A 19,904-nucleotide genomic window follows, 5' to 3' on the forward strand; every position below is an offset into this window, starting at 1 on the left:
CACTTAGTATCTTTATTGGCGAATTTCAATATGATGCATCCTGTGTTTACAGACAAGAATTGATTTAGTGTTAAATTTTACAGTCAGTTTTCACTGATTTGGAAATACTAGCTGCATTATTTGCAGCAGCCATCCACGATGTTGACCACCCAGGGCTTACAAACCAATACTTAGTCAACTCTAGTAAGTATGGCCTTTTTTAAATCTTAAAAAATATCAAAAGCTCATTGAATTAAAACTTTTACAAGTAAGTGAAAAAATGTAAAAGAGTAAAAAAAATTAAGAATTTAAAATTACTCACACAACTTTTAATAGTATTTCACAGGCTGGGAGGTCGTTGTTCAATGAAGGTAAGCTTTCGGTAAATTCTGGTGTCATCTTAAGGTGTAAAGTCTAAAAGATTAAAAAATAAAACTTCAAATAACTTACATTTTTAATAGTATTTTGAGATTACACTTTATGTGTTCAAAATGATAGGATGAAAGAAAAAATTATCATTAATCCATTTACAGTGTGGAGTTTCTCATTTAATGTTTACATTAATGTATAAACACAAATTTAAACTTAAACAATAATTAGACCACTTATAATTGGCAATTTTTTAAAATTTTATATCTGATATATAACGTATTTTGTTTTTTGCAATAAAATTTATCTAGTTAATGGATAACCATAGAAACCTTGTCAAAGCTGGTCCTTTCTTCTTTATAAATATAGTTATTTTTGGACAACACAAATATTTAGTGATAGGTAAAACTTTTTCTTTCAGAGGAAGTGCAAATATTTTACATTTTGATGACAAAGTATGAACGCTTGAGTTTCTAAAGTAATTGTAACATCTCACAAATAACTTTTCTATTTAAAAGAAATGGAGCAGTTTTCGTAATTTGTTAGTTATTCTGGTATGTGCAGTTTGATCATAACACTTGGTCAAGATAGTCGTTAAGGTACTTAGCTCTAACTACTTTAGTTCTTTGTCATGCTTTTGAGGAAACACCTGGTCTACCCCTGTAGGGTGTGGCTCTAAAGCTGCACCTTGAGAACACGGGTTGACAGCAGCGTTCTACAATGATAGCTCATGGTTACAACCTCCTTTAAGTTTCAATGAAAATGAAAATCACATGGGTAGTGCTAATCACTCTGGGCAAGTCTGAAGTTACCGAGTTGAATAAGTAATACTAGGTTTAAACTGTCTGGTATATGATTTAAGTTGATGTAATTTGAAGATAAAACAGCTGACATTTCAGTAACAATGCCCAAGTTCCAAAACATATATACACACTATGTTTGTACTATAACTAAGGATTTTATTTTTTGTACGTTACCTTTTGTTTAGTCTCTGAATTTCGTTTTAATAAGTTTGGTCAATTTAACAAGGCAATATTGTAATAGAAATGGCATTTTCCACAATTTTTAGACTCAGAGGTAGAGTTGGTCATTGAAGGAATATAGTATATGAAAAAATTATCGGGTATAAGAGGAGCCCCTCTTGGAAATTGGACCTTGGTCTATGTCTAAAGGTCCATAACTTCCATATCGTTGCAGTCAATGACTCAGAAAGGGAAGCCACTGACATCTGGTGCACCCAGAACAGCTATTTATGCTTTTACCCTAAGGACTGACTGAGGGTTAGCAGTGGAGTGGAATCTTGCGAGTATGAAAATGAAGAGGGTTTCTTGTATAGAACACAAAGACCTTCACCACTCAAAAAAAATCAACCCCAGATCAAAGGTACCTGAGAATGGTGAGAACATACTAGAAATGACATCGGTGGATGATGTATGCCAGCAGAAGTGATTTCGTTAGCATATGAAAAGGTTTTTATTCAGTGGTAAATATGGTGAACCATGGAATGATGATGAGCTTCTTTAAGACAAGAAGTATACTGCTGAGCCACCATGGAAGAGCCCGGAGTTCCTGGGCCACCATGGATTATGGAGGAGCCTGGAGTCAAGCAGACCCAATGGCAGCTTATTGTTTTGCTGCCCTGAACCATAGATTAACTACTTAGACAAGAACCAGAGTCCTTGAGCATACTTACCATGATGTATTCACGACGCTGAGGACATTTTGGTCAGTCCATAGCCAAGAGTTTGTAAGGAAAAAAGATCTAGCCACGATGAGGCAAAACAGATCTTGCCACCTCTATTCAAGAGTGCAGGAAAGGAAGATTTTTGACTGTTTGCTGAAACATTTAAGTCAGGTAACTGTGCAAAAGGTTTGACCTGTGGAAACAGTTAGCAATCCATTGAGTCTAGTTCTAGACTTAGAAAGTGGCACCACACAGAGTTTGGCTACCTATGTGGATGATCTAATGCTATTTGCATGATAAAACCTTCCTTGCAATGACTTTGACAGATCACAAGGATATTCTTGTTGACAAGTTTAATGAAGGGCTACCCAATAAGATGATGAGGCACCACCCTGATATGAGAGATCTTTTCATCAGTTGCAAGAGAGGAAGAAGCCTGCGGCATAGTTGCACTGGATGTACTGTGGACAGACCTGCCCACCCAGGCACCTACACTGCATCAAGCTTGAGTCGAGCCATATATCCTGGCCTTATGATGTGACCATGCTGATACCTAGTGAATGGGCAGGACTATACCAGTTCACACATGTTTTAAATGTCATAGCTTATGTTGATGATGCCTCTGCCTGGATGTTATTATAGAAGAGAATAACATAGTATTTACTTTGCCTATAGAATGTTGGGCCACTTTCGAGTGAACTTCCTGTACCTTTTCACGAGAAGAAAGGTAAACAAGGCCTTTAGTTTGACTGACGGTTCCACAGGTGCAGAAGAGTAAAAAATATGAGGTAAACACTGCTGCTAAAGCTCTAGGAAATCAAAATGTGAAACCATCACTCAGACCAGTCAACACAAACTTCAATGTGAAAAATGGAGATAAACGAGACGTGAATGGAGAAGTTAATCTCTGCTACTTATCCATGAGGCACTGGCCATAGAATGAAGGTATTTACCACCAACCAGGGTTCTAGTATTAGCATCTTGGGATCGACATACTGGTGTGCTTATCACTCAGTTGGTGAACTGATGTTTCATAGATGAGCTAGCTGATGCCAGCCACAGTGGGACAAGAAATAGCGAGCTGTATGAGTGAGTGCTAGATGGTGTTAATTAGCTGCCTTTCCTCTAGCCTATCATTGCTAAATTAGGGACGGCTAGTACAGGTAGCCCTCGAGTAGCTTTGCGCGAAATTCTAAAGAAACGCCATATGCGACTCGTAGCTAAACGTCCAATTCAGAAGCCTCAGAGACTCAGACATAGATGCTGCTATAATATAATATAAATGTTGACCAGAGGAAGTGCAATTAATGAGCATCATCAAACTCCTATGTGACTACTCCTGGCTGAATAGTGGGACTGACTGTTAAAGTTATAACGCTTCTCTGACGAAAGTGTAGAGCAGGTTCTGCGACGTGCGTATTGTGCCTCGAACCTTGGACCTTTCGAAATGCAGGAGAGCACACTAATCATTTGGTCACGCCCAGCCACAAGTGTAAGAAAGAGACGTTATCATTCTTCAAACTTTAAATATAATTTTAATAAGGAATAATGATATAATGATAAATAAAGAAAAAAATATTGAAGACATTGATAAGAATGTATCTTTAAGCTGATGTTTTAGAAGTTAACATATAAAATTTCAAGTCTATATAAAACTTCCTTTCACAGGTTCTGAATTGGCGATTATGTATAATGATGAATCCGTTCTTGAAAGCCACTCGTTAGCTGTAGCATTCAAGATACTTCAAGACGAAAGCTGTAATATATTTGTGAACCTCAGTAAAAAACAACGCCAGACACTCCGTAAAATTGCCATCGATATGGTAAGTTTAAATTTGATATGAATTAACATGTAATAATTTTAAATGTTTCCTTTTGATAGAATTTTATGATTTCCTGCGTGTTTGAAAGCTTTGATAGTGAAGATTATGAAAAAAATATCTTAGTAACTCGAACACAGTGATATAACTTTTATATAAGAAAATGATGAAACAACAAATTTATGACTGTGACTTAAATGCAAGTTATTGCTTTGTAACTTGGAGATATAAGGTCTGCCTAACATTAGCCATTAACATAATTAAATTGGTCATATATATTTAGAAGAAAATATTCGTTAATTTATACGCATACATCAGTTAAATATTACTTATTTTGTGCACACAGCAAAAATGATAACCTGTTTATTATTTTGAAGTCATTCAAATAAAAAAAACAAGTTAAAAAATATATATTTAAAATGCTTACTTATAGACAAAGGAAAAATCAGTTTTATTCGAAATCCCTTTAAAGATATTTGAAATTCACAAATTTTGAAACAAAATAAGCAGAAAGGTAGAAAGTTGTTAAGACGTGATTTATGAGAAAACAGAGCAAGTAGTTTTTTAGTAAATGTCTGTGGAAATTAGGCCCGGCATGGCCAGGTGGTTAGGGCGCTCGACTCGCAATCTACGGGTCGCGGGTTCGAATCGTCGTCACACCAAATATGCTCGCCCTTTCAGCCGGGTGGGCGTTATAATGTTACTGTCAATCCCACTATTCGGTGGAAAAAAAGTAGCCCAAGAATTGGCGGTGGGTAATGGTGACTAGCTGCCTTCCCTCTAGTCTTACACTGCCAAATTAGGGACGGCTAGCACAGATAGCCTTCATGTAGTTTTGCGTGAAACCCATAACAAACAAACAAACTGTGGAAATTATCAGTATAATACAACCTTCATCTTCAGGATTAATATGCTTCTGTGTTAATATTGTAACGGTCTTATAGCCATGCAATGAAATAAGTACACTTGTATAACCAATAATAAGATCAGTCTGGAAATACTGAGATAGTTTATGAAGGATAAACCTAGTTTCACTATACCAATACAATTTATCACTCTTTATTGGAAGTTTTCAGCACAGACAACTTCTTGTAAATTAGGATGCATGAGAAAAACCACCTGAGAACATAGGTTATTCTAGAATGTATAGAATACAATGAAGTTTACGTGTTTTTATCAAACATGGTAACAATGATTTACTCTATAGGTTATAGCAACAGATATGTCAAAACATATGAGTTTACTAGCCGACTTAAAGACTATGGTGGAAACGAAAAAAGTAGCTGGATCTGGGGTACTTCTATTGGACAATTACACTGAAAGAATTCAGGTAAGACCAATCATAAACAATACCGTGAAAAACTCGAATTCAAGTCAGTACAGTGTATTTAAATAGCTGCTAGGCCTGCCATGACCTGATGGTTAGGGCATTCGACTCGCAGTCTGCGGGTCGCGGGGTTCGAACCCCCGTCACCGAACATGTCCGCCCTTTCAGCTGTGGGGGCGTTATTACGTGACGTTCAATCCCACTATTCGTTGGTAAAAGAGTAGCTCAAGGGTGGACGATGGGTGGTGTTGACTAGCTGCCTACCATCTAGCCTATCACTGCCAAATTAGGGTCGGCCAGTGCAGAAATCCCTCGAATAGCTTTGCACGAAACCAAATATCTGCATAAATTGTGAAACCTAAAATTCATTGTGAAACCTAAAATTCATTGCATTATGAATATTTTTCGGTTTATTTTGTATCTATGGAAAGACAACTTTTAATTTATCGTTACGGACTTTGACATTTAACGGAAATACTCATTTTGTTGGCTTTGAAAGGATGTAAGGGGGACAAAATACAATGTTGAGATCTAAATTCCTGCTATACGATTGTTGTATATTCCGGTGAAACTGGGTTAACCTTAGACTTGTGGAAGGTTCAAAATGTTAGTTATCACTGCATATTTGAATAATTGTGTTCGTGAAATCTAAATACGAAGGCTGGACAGTGCAAGTCAAAAATCTTTATTAATTCACAAACACAGCGTGTGTACTTGCTTCGAAAGAAGAGAACCTTCACTTGTATTGGATTAGACATCTTCAACTGATCAGGCCGAAATCACCTACCACGCTGTTTAAGTTCAACTTTCCTTACGTCACAGTAAGAATAGATTTACCCAGTGAGACTAGCGATTCACGTGACTGGTAATCCTCATTCAAGCATAGGGGAGGCGGTAACTTCCAGATACCACCTGAACTGCCATTGAATGACACTGCTGTTTGCGTTCTTGTATAACATGCAGCATTACAGCCACGACTCCCATGGGCATAATTACAAGGAACAAAGGCAGATAGAACGAAATAAACTTAACAACTTTCTTGGTTACGCGTTATGTGAAAACTGTACATATACAGAATAGCTGATAGATTCAGAATAATATTATATGAAAAATCGAAAAAAGGACAAGTGCATGGTATATTTATATACCACACAGTGTCTAGGCCTGGAAGAAATACTATGTTGAGATCTGAATTCCTAGTATATAACGTCTAAGTCTCAACCAAATGTAATATTGGGAAATAAATTCCTGGTCCAGTGTCTAGATATGAATAATATACAGTGTTGAGTTCTGAATTTTTGCTATACAATGTCAAGATATGAACTAAATACTATATCGAGATCTAAGTACTCTGAAACCAATGAACTAAATACTATATCGAGATCTAAGTACTCTGAAACCAATGAACTAAATACTATGTCGAGATCTACGTACTCTGAAACCAATGAACTAAATACTATATCGAGATCTAAGTACTCTGAAACCAATGAACTAAATACTATATCGAGATCTAAGTACTCTGAAACCAATGAACTAAATACTATATCGAGATCTAAGTACTCTGAAACCAATGAACTAAATACTATATTGAGATCTAAGTACTCTGAAACCATTCTTTCATACCCAACATTTTTATTCACCATCCACCAAAATGTGGCATTAGCTTTCAAATACATTACTTGGTGCAAGCTAGTTTATCTTTTACAATATAGACACTTTTTTTTGCTATATAAGTTTTAATGAATCTGTTTTGTTGTAGTCAGGAACAGCATTGAAGGTTTACTCATTGGAACTGATGATCAAAAGTACATGATAATTGTAAAGAAAACCTGGTATTTCATATGATTATATATTAAAAACTACTCATTTTAAGAGAAGAACATGTTATCAGAGGCACTTTTAATCTTGAACATAGTGCAGAGCATTTTAAGACCATATTTATATCATATAAATGTTAATCACTTTTATCGCAAGATAGCATTACTTTGATTTCTCTTAGTTTCGACAATATGAGAGATTGGTGATTTGAATAAAATGTGTATCTTTGTGTAGGATATTGTGAAAGTCAATGGAGACTGTCTAGAACAGTTGATGTTTACATTGACACTGTCTAGAACAGTTGATGTTTACATTGACACTGTCTAGAACAGTTGATGTTTATATTGACACTGTCTAGAACAGTTGATGTTTACATTGACACTGTCTAGAACACTTGATGTTTATATTGACACTGTCTAGAACAGTTGATGTTTATATTGACACTTTCTAGAACACTGTCTAGAACAGATTATGTTTACATTGACACTGTCTAGAACAGATTATGTTTACATGGACACTTTCTAGAACACTTGATGTTTATATTGACACTGTCTAGAACACTTGATGTTTACATTGACACTGTCTAGAACACTTGATGTTTACATTGACACTGTTTGGAACAGATGATGTTTACATTGACACTGTTTGGAACAGATGATGTTTACATTGACACTGTCTAGAACGGTTGATGTTTATATTGACACTGTCTAGAACAGTTGATGTTTACATGGACACTTTCTAGAACACTTGATGTTTATATTGACACTGTCTAGAACAGTGGATGTTTATATTGACACTGTATAGAACAGATGAAGTTTATATTGACACTGTCTAGAACAGGTTATGTTTACATGGACACTGTCTAGAACAGATTACGTTTTTATGGACACTGTTTGGAACAGATGATGTTTACATGGACACAGTCTAGAACAGGTATGTTTATAGTAGCTTTATTTAGAGATATATTTGATATTCGTACTGAGGATGAAGGAAAAAAAATACTGAAACCGTTTATGAAAGTCTTAGAACACCGTGTACCACGTCCAAACTTTCCTGAATACAGCTTATGATCCTCAATGTACCCGCGATGAAACTTACTTTCCATGCAACAAGCAGATTTTAAGGTATAGTAATTGTAATTGTGAGATTTTCTTTATAATCGCTCCTATACTTTGGAATGTCGTTAGGGTAAAACAGTTTATTAAAATGATATTATTAACAATTTCGAGCACCCGTATATGTAGGTAGCTAGGGGGGGATTAGACAAGTCTCACAGATGCTAGATGATACTAATACCTTGATTAGAATATAAGTATATTATATTGTGGTTCATATTTTTAAATACATCATTCAAAATGGGTATTACATTGTATACTTGTATTATAAAATACATCATTCAAAATGGTTATTACATTGTATACTTGTATTATAAAATACATCATTCAAAATGGTTATTACATTGTATACTTGTATTATAAAATACGACATTCAAAATGGTTATTACATTGTATACTTGTATTATAAACTACGACATTCTAAATGGTTATTACATTGTATACTTGTATTATAAACTACGACATTCAAAATGGTTATTACATTGTATACTTGTATTATAAAATACATCATTCAAAATGGTTATTACATTGTATACTTGTATTATAAAATACGACATTCAAAATGGTTATTACATTGTATACTTGTATTATAAAATACGACATTCAAAATGGTTATTACATTGTATACTTGTATTATAAAATACGACATTCAAAATGCTTATTATACCGTGGTTTCTATTTTAATATTGTTTAATGACACGTGACTTACCAAAGAATTCTTAATTTGTATGATTTAGTTATTTTCTTCCATATTCTAGGTTCTTCAGAATATGATCCATTGTGCAGACTTAAGTAGTCCTACTAAACCGCTAGAAATGTACAAGAAATGGGTGGATCTTCTAATGGAAGAGTTTTTCCAACAGGGAGATAAAGAAAGAGAACAAGGTCTAGACATCAGCCCTATGTGTGATAGATACAATGCTACTATTGAAAAATCACAGGTACGTGACAAAAAGGAAATAAAAAAGATAAGTTTACATAGGGTAAAAAGTTAATAAATTCATCTCATTTGTTTGTGTATTTTCATAAATATAAACTCACAGAAATACTGGCTTCAGAGATTGTACTCAAAGTTTGAAAATCGTAGCATATTTTGAACTGGATTTTAGGGATCACTGTAAACCATATTGCTCACATTTTTTCCTGCTGTTTATAAAATTACGTCCACCTTTAACTGTATCCAGCAATTACATATATATTTTCGAAGTTTACCAACAGGTTATGGTTTAAAATTGGTTTTTGCAGTCCATTTTTAATTACAAGCAGCTGAGAATCGTCTGCTAATCTGGTTAAGCCGTTGATTGGTTGTCAGAACTATCATGTAATTAAAAACAAAGCATTTGTTTGAACTAAAATTTTCAATATGTATATTTATAGTTTTCAATCTTATTTCTTGAAAATTGAAGTCATAGAACCAGATGATGTGAATTTTTCTCTGTCTCTACTTTTGTAATTGTAGCACGTTTAATTTAGTGCATTAGTTATAAATTTTTAATACATTAGTTAATTAACGGTGAATTTAGAAATCTTCCTTTTCTTTCGCAGATGGTTTGATGTAATAAAACATATGTAAAATAATCCCACACTTATCTATCATTTGTGCAATGTTAGGTAATAAATTCTGAGCTGGATTCATATGAAATGATAAATATAGTACATATCATGGTTATTTCTTTAATCGGTTATGGTATTCAAAATTAAATGCATATATTTTGCTAGCTTTGTTAGAAAGATTGAGTATAGTACTGGGATTCTATTACTTTACATTTCCTGTTTTGCTACCTGTTACGGTTTTTGGTCAGACCGATGGCTTTGGCCATATGTGTCTTTCAGTCGCCAAGTCAAGAGATTAACACAGCTGTTTCAAAGTCATTAGATTAACACAGTTGTCTCAAAGTCATTAGATTAACACAGTTTTCTCAAACTCTTGAAATTAGCGTAGCTCCTCGAGACATTGTAACTGGTGAGCTTACCAAAAACTTTATCAAATTGACATTCGTGAAAAGTTTGGCCGTTGTAGAAAAATGTTTCTCTTCTCTTCTGTACAGGGGGTATAGTACCAAGATAGAATGGGTGACAAGGAGGTATAGTGCCAAATAGAATGGGTGACAAGGGGGTATAGTGCCAAGTTAGAATGGGTGGCAAAGGGGTATAGTGCCAAGTTAGAATGGGTAACAAGAGAGTATAATACCAAGATAAAATGGGTGAGAAGGGGGTACAGTGCCAAGATAGAATTGGTGACAAAGCAGGGTATAGTTTGAAGTTAGAATGGGTGACAAGGGGATATAGTGCCAAGTTAGAATGGGTGACAAGGGGGTATAGTGCCAAGATAGAATGGATGACAAGTGAAGTATAGTACCAAGATAGAATGGGTGACGAAGGGGGTATAGTACCAAGATAGAATGGGTAACAAGAAGGGTATAGTGCCAAATAGAATGGGTGACAAGGGGATATAGTGCCAAGTTAGAATGGGTGACAAGGGGGTATAGTGCCAAGATAGAATGGATGACAAGTGAAGTATAATACCAAGATAAAATGGGTGAGAAGGGGGTACATTGCCAAGATAGAATTGGTGACAAAGGAGGGTATAGTTTGAAGTTAGAATGAGTGACAAGGAAGGGTATAGTTTGAAATTAGAATGGGTGACAAGTGAGGTATAGTGCCAATCTAGAATGGGTGACAAGGGGATATAGTGCCAAGATAGAATGGATGACAAGTGAGGTATAGTACCAAGATAGAATGGGTGACGAATGGGGGTATAGTACCAAGACAGAATGGGTAACAAGAAGGGTATAGTGCCAAATAGAATGGGTGACAAGGGGTATAGTGCCAATCTAGAATGGGTGACAAGGGGATATAAATTCGTCACCCATTCTATCTTGGTACTATACCTCACTTGTCATCCATTCTATCTTGGCACTATATCCCTTTGTCACCCATTCTAGATTGGCACTATATTTCACTTGTCTCCCCTTCTAGCTTGGCACTATACCTCACGTGTCACCCATTCTAGCTTGGCACTATACCTCACTTGTCACCCATTCTAACTTGGCACTATACCCTCCTTCGTCACCCATTCTAACTTGGCACTATACAAAATAGTTAACTATAGGCCCTTCACTTGATAAAGTTTTCAAAATTACTGTTCACTTCTTAGACCAGGTGTAAGCGTTTCTGGCCCCACAGTGGAACGTATCTATACTGCCTTAAGTATAGGGGAGACTGGCCAGCGAAATGTCACCTTCCATCTACAGAAACAAATAACCAAGGCAATTTAACTAAATTATATGAAGCTCTTAAGAGCTATAAATATTTATAATTACACTTTTTGAAATACAGATGAACGTAAAACTAGCATTGGTTTCGTTTTCCCAGTATGTTTTTTAATTGTTTTAAAGCAAAGATACTTTGGGCTGGCTATCTACTGTGTCCATCACGAGGAATCTAACCCTGGATTTTAGCGTTATAAATCCTTAAACTTACTGCTGTCCCACCAGTTTAATGGAAATTTATAATTTTTATGATTAAAAACTTTAACAATTTACTGAGTTTGAATTTTTTGAGCCTGTATTTAACGATTTTGGCAGCAATTTCATAACACTCAAATTTTGGTAATGTTATTTCATCTCAGATTGCTTAAGAAATTGGTTGATCGAAAACCTCAGGAAATTTCAATCACTCTCTGTTGGTATTAACCGTACCACACATAACTGGTTCTACATTGCAATTCCATTCCCACCGGAGAAAAATATGATACTGCATTCATTTAAATGTTGTACATGTCCATTCACTTCTATTTCAATCATGGAGCTGCTTGTGAGAAAAAATCGATTGTGTAGCAAAGCGTCAGAAAAAAAACAACCAGCATCATTTTATAAACCCGTAAGTTTATATTTACATCTCATCAGTTTGTTAATTAGTGGAATTGTTACGTTGGATATTAAACAACGAAAACATTCCTATGGCTTTGTTTCATAAAACACTGTCTATGAAAAACATTTATAAAAGTACGTTTATTTGTAAGGACTAGTGTATTTTGATTCCAAGGCCAAGTATGAAATAAGTTATATTTTTTAGAAGTAGGAAATGCGGGATTTTTTATTATGTTTTTCCCATCCGTGTTCAAGTTCCGGAAACGATGACAAAACATGTACAAAAACTGCCTGAAAGTGGATAAAGCTAAATGTAATTATCTTGATAATTTTTATAAAACAATAGAATTGATGTGTACGAATTTCTAAGATGGGATAGATAATTAACTAAAACAAGACTTTTAAAAAGGATAGGGTTTTTTAGGGATAGTACCCCCTTGGGGTGACATTTGTAAGCTGAATACCCTTAACAGAAATTAGAAGTAGTTCATTGTAACGTGTTTTTTTTCTATATTTTAGGACCAAATCATTCAAACATTTTCGGAGAAGATCATTGACTCATAATTTTTAATTAAAAAGGCGCGAATATATGCGAGTTTTTTAAAACACCAATGGGGTTAGTGGATATAGTGATTTTAAAACCTAATGTATGAAACTTTGAAAAAGCAACAACTAAATATTTGATGCATCTCATCTAAACAAAAAAAAAAAGGTTTGTTTATAATAGAAATATGTGTGATGAATACTTAAAACAATAAAACAAAACTCTGTAAAAACAATAGCAATGTGATAAACTTGAGAAATTTAAATACATATTAATTAAATTGACAAGAAACCAAACGTTTGTTTTCATGTTTGGTATTTATTTATTCTAACGTTATTATATAGATATATATCATTTACATTTTACTTTTTACATCTGTAACATTTTGTAGTACAGTAGCATACAAGTTTTTTGTGCTCCTGCAGTCTTCTATTTCATAAAAATTAACTGACTATTTATGTTTCTTTTGTAAATAACAAAATATTCAGCATATCACTTCTTACATTACTAATATACAGAACCTTACTATAGCGTGGCCCATGATATTTAGTTAAAAACATGAAATGTAACATGGTAGAAGACTATTAAGTCAGTGTAGGCCATCTTTCACTGGCTTATATAAACATCGATACAAAATCAAATGTAGCACTTCATATTTAAATAACCTGGCATGACTTGGTGATTAGGGTCCCCCAATCTACGGGTCGGGGTTCGAATCCCGTCACCTAACATGCTCGCCCTTTCAGCTGTGAAAGCGTTATAATGTGACAATCAATCTCACTATTCGTTTTTAAAAGAGTAGCCCAAGAGTTGGCGGTGGGTGGTTTTGACTAGCTACATTTCCTCTAGTCAATCACTGCTAAATTAGGGACGGCTAGCGCAGATCCTTCAAGTAGCTTTGCGCGAAACTCGACAAGGAAACACATTCAAATATTTATCTAATAAAGGTTTAAAATAATTCAAACTAACAGCACACCATGCGGCAAATAGTTATAACTTATGTGCAGAAAATATGTGTTGAAGAAATAGCTCACACAGCTTAAATCTGTTCTCGGTAATATAAAGTGTTATAATTTTTTTACTATATTGAATTTGCATATTAAATATAATACCAAAATATCTAGCCCCACAAGGATAGTGGAGCGGCGTGCATGTGTGTCGTTAGTTAGCAGTAGCAGGAGATGAAATTAAGATGATAATAAACTCGTAAAAATGAGAAAATGTATTTGTTAGTTTTAGCGCAAAGTTACACAACAGGCTATCTTCGCTCTCTCCACCGCAGAGAATCAAACCCAAAATTATAGAGTTGTAAGTCCGTAAACTTACCGGTGATCCAATGGGGAACAATGAAAAAAATGAACAAAGTAATGGGGTTTATGGTTAATGGTGATCAGAGATCGGGAACTTAAACTTTTAAAATTATCTTTGCTAACAGACAACAGACACAGGCCGCTTTGTTCATTGTGGTTAAGTTCGTTATTTTAATAATTTTAAATTCTAAATTTTATGACTTGAAATGCATTAATCAATTTTCTAGGCATTTGGATGTTAATAACGAAAATCAGTATTAAGCAGAAACATTTTACTAACTTTCAGTTCAGGATGTAGAAATAATATATTTCTTTATTAAACTGTGAATTGGGTTGATTTCATAAACGATTACGTATGCAGTCCATTTCTGACAGTTGATCTGACTTTGTCAAAATTTGTATTCATTGTTGGATATATTTCTTTATTAAACTGTGAATTGGGTTGATTTCATAAACGATTACGTATGCAGTCCATTTCTGACAGTTGATCTGACTTTGTCAAAATTTGTATTCATTGTTGGAGAGTGCCTGACCTACTTTTGTTTTGATCTGATTGTGGTACCTTTGAGGGAGATGCAATGAATAATGTATGTTAAACTAGTCACTGGAGAAATTAACGTGTAGATTGTCGGTATTTATTTAGAGGTACCCTTAGTTTCCGGTATCATTATACCTTATGTTTGCTTTCCTCCTCGGTCAGGTACTGTATAGTAACGACATCTATTAGAGTTAGTCACTGCTATACGTTTTAACTTCGTTTTTTATATTTTTAATTTATTGATGTACTGATTTTACGAGAAAATTGGGAATAAACGTACTGTACACTGTAACCTTCTCACGCTTTTTTTCACTAAACAGGTAGAAAGTATTCTAGACTATAAAATCTCAGAGGGAATGTGTACCAGTTCAAATAGTGCCTTTAGGTAAAGTTTTCTAAACTTTATTAAATTATGCAAAAATGAAATTAGGACTTGAGAAGTACAAACGACGTCACCATATGTGTAAGGGGGTAGGGGGGAGATATAGACAGTACTATACACTGCAAAGGGAAAGAAAGATATTCGAGGAATGGATCTGTCGTTCCTCAGAGCCCCAGCAGTTTTTGTGTGTGAATTTCTTCGTTTGTTTATGGACACTTAGAGTACCGATACCTTGACCTTGTTGAATTTTAATACTTGACCTCGGTATCTTGGTTTTGAAAGCGTCACTAGGTCTATTGTCTCTTACTATGAATTGATCGGTTTGTCATTTTTAACCACACTATTCGGTCCAAACTGTCTTTTGTACTACAGATGTTTTGGTGGATACCACGTGTTGTGAAATGGGTTTAATCAATTTAGGTTTATCCTCGTAGTCGTTGAGACGCCCCGCACGGCCATCAGGTTCGTTCATAGCTTTACGTACCTAACCTTGTACATGAGTAGTCTAGGCAGGTAACCTAACTGTTTTAATTACATTAAATACACGGCATTGTCTTTACATTTTATAACCTTTGTGTAATCAGTTATAAAATACCACCACAACAAAAATGTTTCGCACGTGAAGAACGAGTTTTCCTCCTAGTAGGAATATAAAGCACCAGGTTTTTCGTAGGAAAACTGGTACAATCTGGCTTTCTCAAGTTACCCGTATGTAATGCACGTACATTACAGCGAATTAGAACTGTTAAGCAACTGAGTAGCTATGTGAAAGGATGAAAGAGTCATTTATTTTGTTTAGAAGGAGAAATGCCGATAGGATGTGTGCAGACCTATTCTATCTTAGCATAAGTAAAACCGTTAGAGATCAGATAAATATAGGAATGTAACTTACCACTGCCCTTTTCTATTATATGCTAATTGCATACTCTACTTCGTGAAATTTAATAATTGACTTATTTAACTGATTAAGTACTTGATTCTTTAAATTCAAAGACAAAAAGTCTATAAATACGCGGAAATATTACCTGTTTCAGGTTTATTTTTATCCCTCTTCTCGGGTAAAAAACAATAATCCTAAAATAAAGTAGCCCTTACACATCGTCAAACAATTTTCAGTTACCACACCAAAAAGTACGGTAATCGAGCCAGCCAACTCTGGGTCATGCCAGACAAAAGTCTAAATAACGTCTTTTGGTTTGTTTAGAGTTTCGTGCAAAACTACGCAAGGGCTATCTGCGCAAGCCGTCACTAATTTAGCAGTGATAGGCCAGAGGGAAGGTAGCTAGTGAACACCACCCATAGTCAACTGTTGGGCTACTCTTTTACCAACGAACGGTAGGATGACCGTTACATTATAACGCCCACACGGCTGAAAGGGTGCGCATTTTCGGTGACAGGATTTGAACCCGCGACTCGCAACTTGTGAGTCGAGCGCCCTAGCCATCAAGCCATAAAAAAGCGGAAATGTGCTGTATTTCAGGGACTTTTTATTCCCCTTCTCTAGCAAAAATCTATAACAAAATAACCCGTTTACACTGTAGGACACTTTCCAGTTGCCATACCAAAAATTACGGTAATCGAGCTAGTCAACCCTGAGTAATGGATGTTAACACCCACACATACTCACATTCACATACATAATTGATCATATTTATAATAAGATATATATATATATATATATATATATGCGTATGTTTAAGTAAAGGTAAAATTCTCAAAACAAAACCACATGTCTGTTCACTAACAATACACAATCCTTAAAAAAACATGTTGAGAACAAGGCAACAATACCAAAATTCGCGAGCTGCCTGTAAATACAGTAAAATATCCTTGCGTTTAATATTTTTTTTCGGGTCACAGTATTGAGAAGAAAAATAAATTTAACGAATTATCCTTTAGTGGTTTTTCGCATTAGTTTAAGTGGCATAAAATGAAATTAACTTTAAGATAAATTTATAAATTCAACAAACTTAGTTAGTGTCCGTAACTATGAACTGTTAAACAATGCGAGGATCTAGGATTTAACGGCGTAATATGTAACCTTTAAACAATGCGCGGATACAGGCTCTATCGGCATAATAAGTAACCCTTAAACGATGTGATCATCTAAGCTTTAACGGTATAGTAAGTAATCCTGAAATAATGCCAGGATCTAGGAATTAACTAGGAATATAATAAGTAATGGATTCTAGAAGTCGGCATAATAAGAAATGGATTTTAGAAGCTAAAAGTCTATGATTAACAATATTCTTCTAAAACATGGATAAAGTCATAATTATGCAAAAATGAAAGCTCCTTATATTAGAAAGGAAAATTTCCTTGTTTGTTATTGTTTCAAGATATTCATCAAACTTCTATTAGTTCTAGAACTAACGTGAGTATAGAGCTCGTAGACTCGAGCGGAGAAGTGTGCAGCTTACACATTAAGTTTCAAACTTTCTAAATGTAAAGAACAGTTTGCTATTCCATTTTACGTACACACTAGATAATACAATATGTTCTAAATATATAAAAAACTTTAACTACAACCAATATAGTAGATGAAAAGGAGATACAAAGAAAGCAAACAAGCATTTTTGAAACATGAACATGTTTAGTTTGGATAAAACAGATGTGGCGGAGTGATAGATGAACGAATTTTGGAATTTGAAATTTAGTTTGAATTTTGCGCAAAGCTACACGAGGGCTATCTGCGCTAGCCGTCCCTAATTTAGCAGTGTAAGACTAGAGGGAAGGCAGCTAGTCATCACCACCCACCGCCAACTCTTGGGCTACTCTTTTACCAACGAATAGTGGGATTGATCGTCACAATATAACGCCCCCACGGCTGAGAGGGCGAGCATGTTTGGTGTGACGGGGATTCGAACTCGCGACCCTCAGATTGCGAGTCGAGCGCCCTAACCACCTGGCCATGCAGGGCCTAGATGAACGAAGGTTTCACTAATTTTCCCACCATTGTCCACACGTTTCTTTTTCCTGGATTGTATAAAAGACACGTGTTGGTTTCTACGACGTGCTTTGAATTCTGTACGCTTATCGAGGAACCGTGTTCCGAAACTGCGCATGCGTGAATTTGTTTTCACGCGCTACGGTATTTTACAAAATAGCTAAATGTCAGCTAGGGATCAAGGTTGCAATGGAAGTAAATAAGGCAAAGGTCAAAGACGTTTTCTCTGAAATATCCACCTTAAAAGCACGATAAAAAAAGCTTTTGTAATGAGGCTTAAAGGGTATTTATCGCGTGAACCTAACCAAAACGAGACAAAATTTTATTACGTCATCTAGAGTGAGTACGGTGATCATGTAAGGGTAATGACAGCTTTGTGAGACAGAGATAGTCTTTAACATTATGGGCTCGATCTCTGCAGTATATCAAGCAATTAATTCAAACATAGTGTATCTGAAATAAACAACGATAAATAAATCGAAAAATCTGTTAAGTCCGGGAATCGAACCCGCGACCCACAGATTGTGAGTCGAGCTCCCTAACCACCTGGCCATGCCGGGCCCAACTTGAACGAGAAAGTAGCGCAGTGTACACAATTGTTGCAACTCGTATGCATGTTTAGTAGGTTCTTATTCTCTTACTCAAATTTTCCTTTTAATCGATGTCACGTGAAAAGTTAGAACTAGTCTTCATTTTAACCGAAAGAGCTTGTCTATTGTTAACGTTAAACTAACAAGTTTAGTGCTTATAAATGCTCCACATAAAAGCAATCGTTTTGTTAAGCCTAAATGTATTATGTTTCATTTCAGGTCTTCAGCTTGTCTGAGAAGAATTGACTCACGCTTTATAAGTTTGGATATCACGCTATGTATGGATACATATAATTATTATATTACTGACTATAATGTTTTGAAAGAGATTTATGTCTCATTATTTTGATCCTCTTGGGAAAATTCTCATAGTAGAAGCTTTGAAATTTATGATGTAATAATCTATTCATTGTTTATTTACAATGAAAAATTCACAAGAGTCCCTGAGGTATGCTTTTGTTCGTGAGATTATTCTCATTAATATGGATTCTCAGTCGGAAACTCAACTCCGACCTTTAAAAAGTACGTATACAATTGGTGCTTTAATTTCATGCCAAGAATAATTAGTTACTGCACGTAACTTCTTGAATAAAAGTGTTTCAAATGGAGCGAATTGATTGGAAAGTTTCACGTCAACGACTGAACTTGTGTTTCGGCTACCTTAAATGTCTCTAGATCGAACGTACGTTAAGACGATGTTTTAGAACAAATATAATGAACAGTTTGTTACTTACTGTGTGCGTGACCATATAATGTGTAAAATACATCTACTACAAAACGTTCCAATCACTTAGAGTTTGTAGACGTATGTGCATATTGAAAAAAACAATTAAGCTGTAAAGATGACTAGTTGATAAGTTTCATTGTCCATTTTCTTCTTTTTCATTTATTTCGTCTTTTTTGGCAAGGATATATATGCCTTCTCTAATTTTGAGTTGCTGATCGCAGGAAAGGCAATCGGTTAGCAACACCTACCGCCAATTGCTTATTAATGAATAGTGGGATTGACCGTTACGTTTCTTTTTCGTTAAAATAACTGAAGACTTTTTAATTAATTGGCATTTCAACGAATAACATAGGCCTGCGATGATTTTTACATGCTCTACAGTAATTCCTGTACACTGAATCCGAAAATGATATCAATTTTTCTCCATAACGTACAGATTTTTCATAAAACGTCATAACGCAATGCATAAAAGAAAGACCACAACACGTACTTTTGAGGCTAAAATACGTAGATTTCACACAAAAAAAAATCAGGATGAATGAGGATGCATATTCGCTTGACATCAATGTTCTTCTATTTTCTTCAGTTTGTTTGTAATTTTGTTAACAGACATAACAATAAAAATGTTCATTGGGGTAAACGAAATTATAATTTGATCTAAGTAAAAGTTGTTGTTTTTTCTTCGCGATTTTTAAAAAAAAAATCCTTTCGTGATAGAAAAAAAAAGTAATATTATTTTCGAAATTTTCGTAGCTGAATTATGGAAATTTCGTTATTAAAACCAAAACAACTTTTATGAAGTTTAAATTCGCAGGCCTTTGTAATAAGCAAAAAAGTAGGTTTGAAATTTTCTCAAATTTGTTATATTTACCTAAAAATATG

General features: G+C 34.9%; 1 protein-coding gene across 1 annotated transcript in view; it reads left to right on the top strand.

The window, feature by feature from the left end:
* The window catches only part of LOC106463443 (cAMP-specific 3',5'-cyclic phosphodiesterase, isoforms N/G-like), a 60,217-nt gene extending 47,669 nt beyond the window's left edge, over positions 1-12,548 (top strand). The window contains exons 10-14 of the mRNA XM_022390931.1: positions 84-183; positions 3,701-3,855; positions 5,060-5,182; positions 8,871-9,053; positions 12,504-12,548. Of these exons, the coding sequence (XP_022246639.1) occupies positions 84-183; positions 3,701-3,855; positions 5,060-5,182; positions 8,871-9,053; positions 12,504-12,548 (606 nt within the window). The remainder of the gene's footprint in view (positions 1-83; positions 184-3,700; positions 3,856-5,059; positions 5,183-8,870; positions 9,054-12,503) is intronic.
* The last annotated feature ends 7,356 nt before the right edge of the window (positions 12,549-19,904 follow it).

The sequence above is a fragment of the Limulus polyphemus genome, unplaced genomic scaffold (genome assembly GCF_000517525.1).
Source record: "Limulus polyphemus unplaced genomic scaffold, Limulus_polyphemus-2.1.2 Scaffold1409, whole genome shotgun sequence".
In the NCBI taxonomy this organism is placed as follows: Eukaryota; Metazoa; Arthropoda; class Merostomata; order Xiphosura; family Limulidae; genus Limulus; species Limulus polyphemus.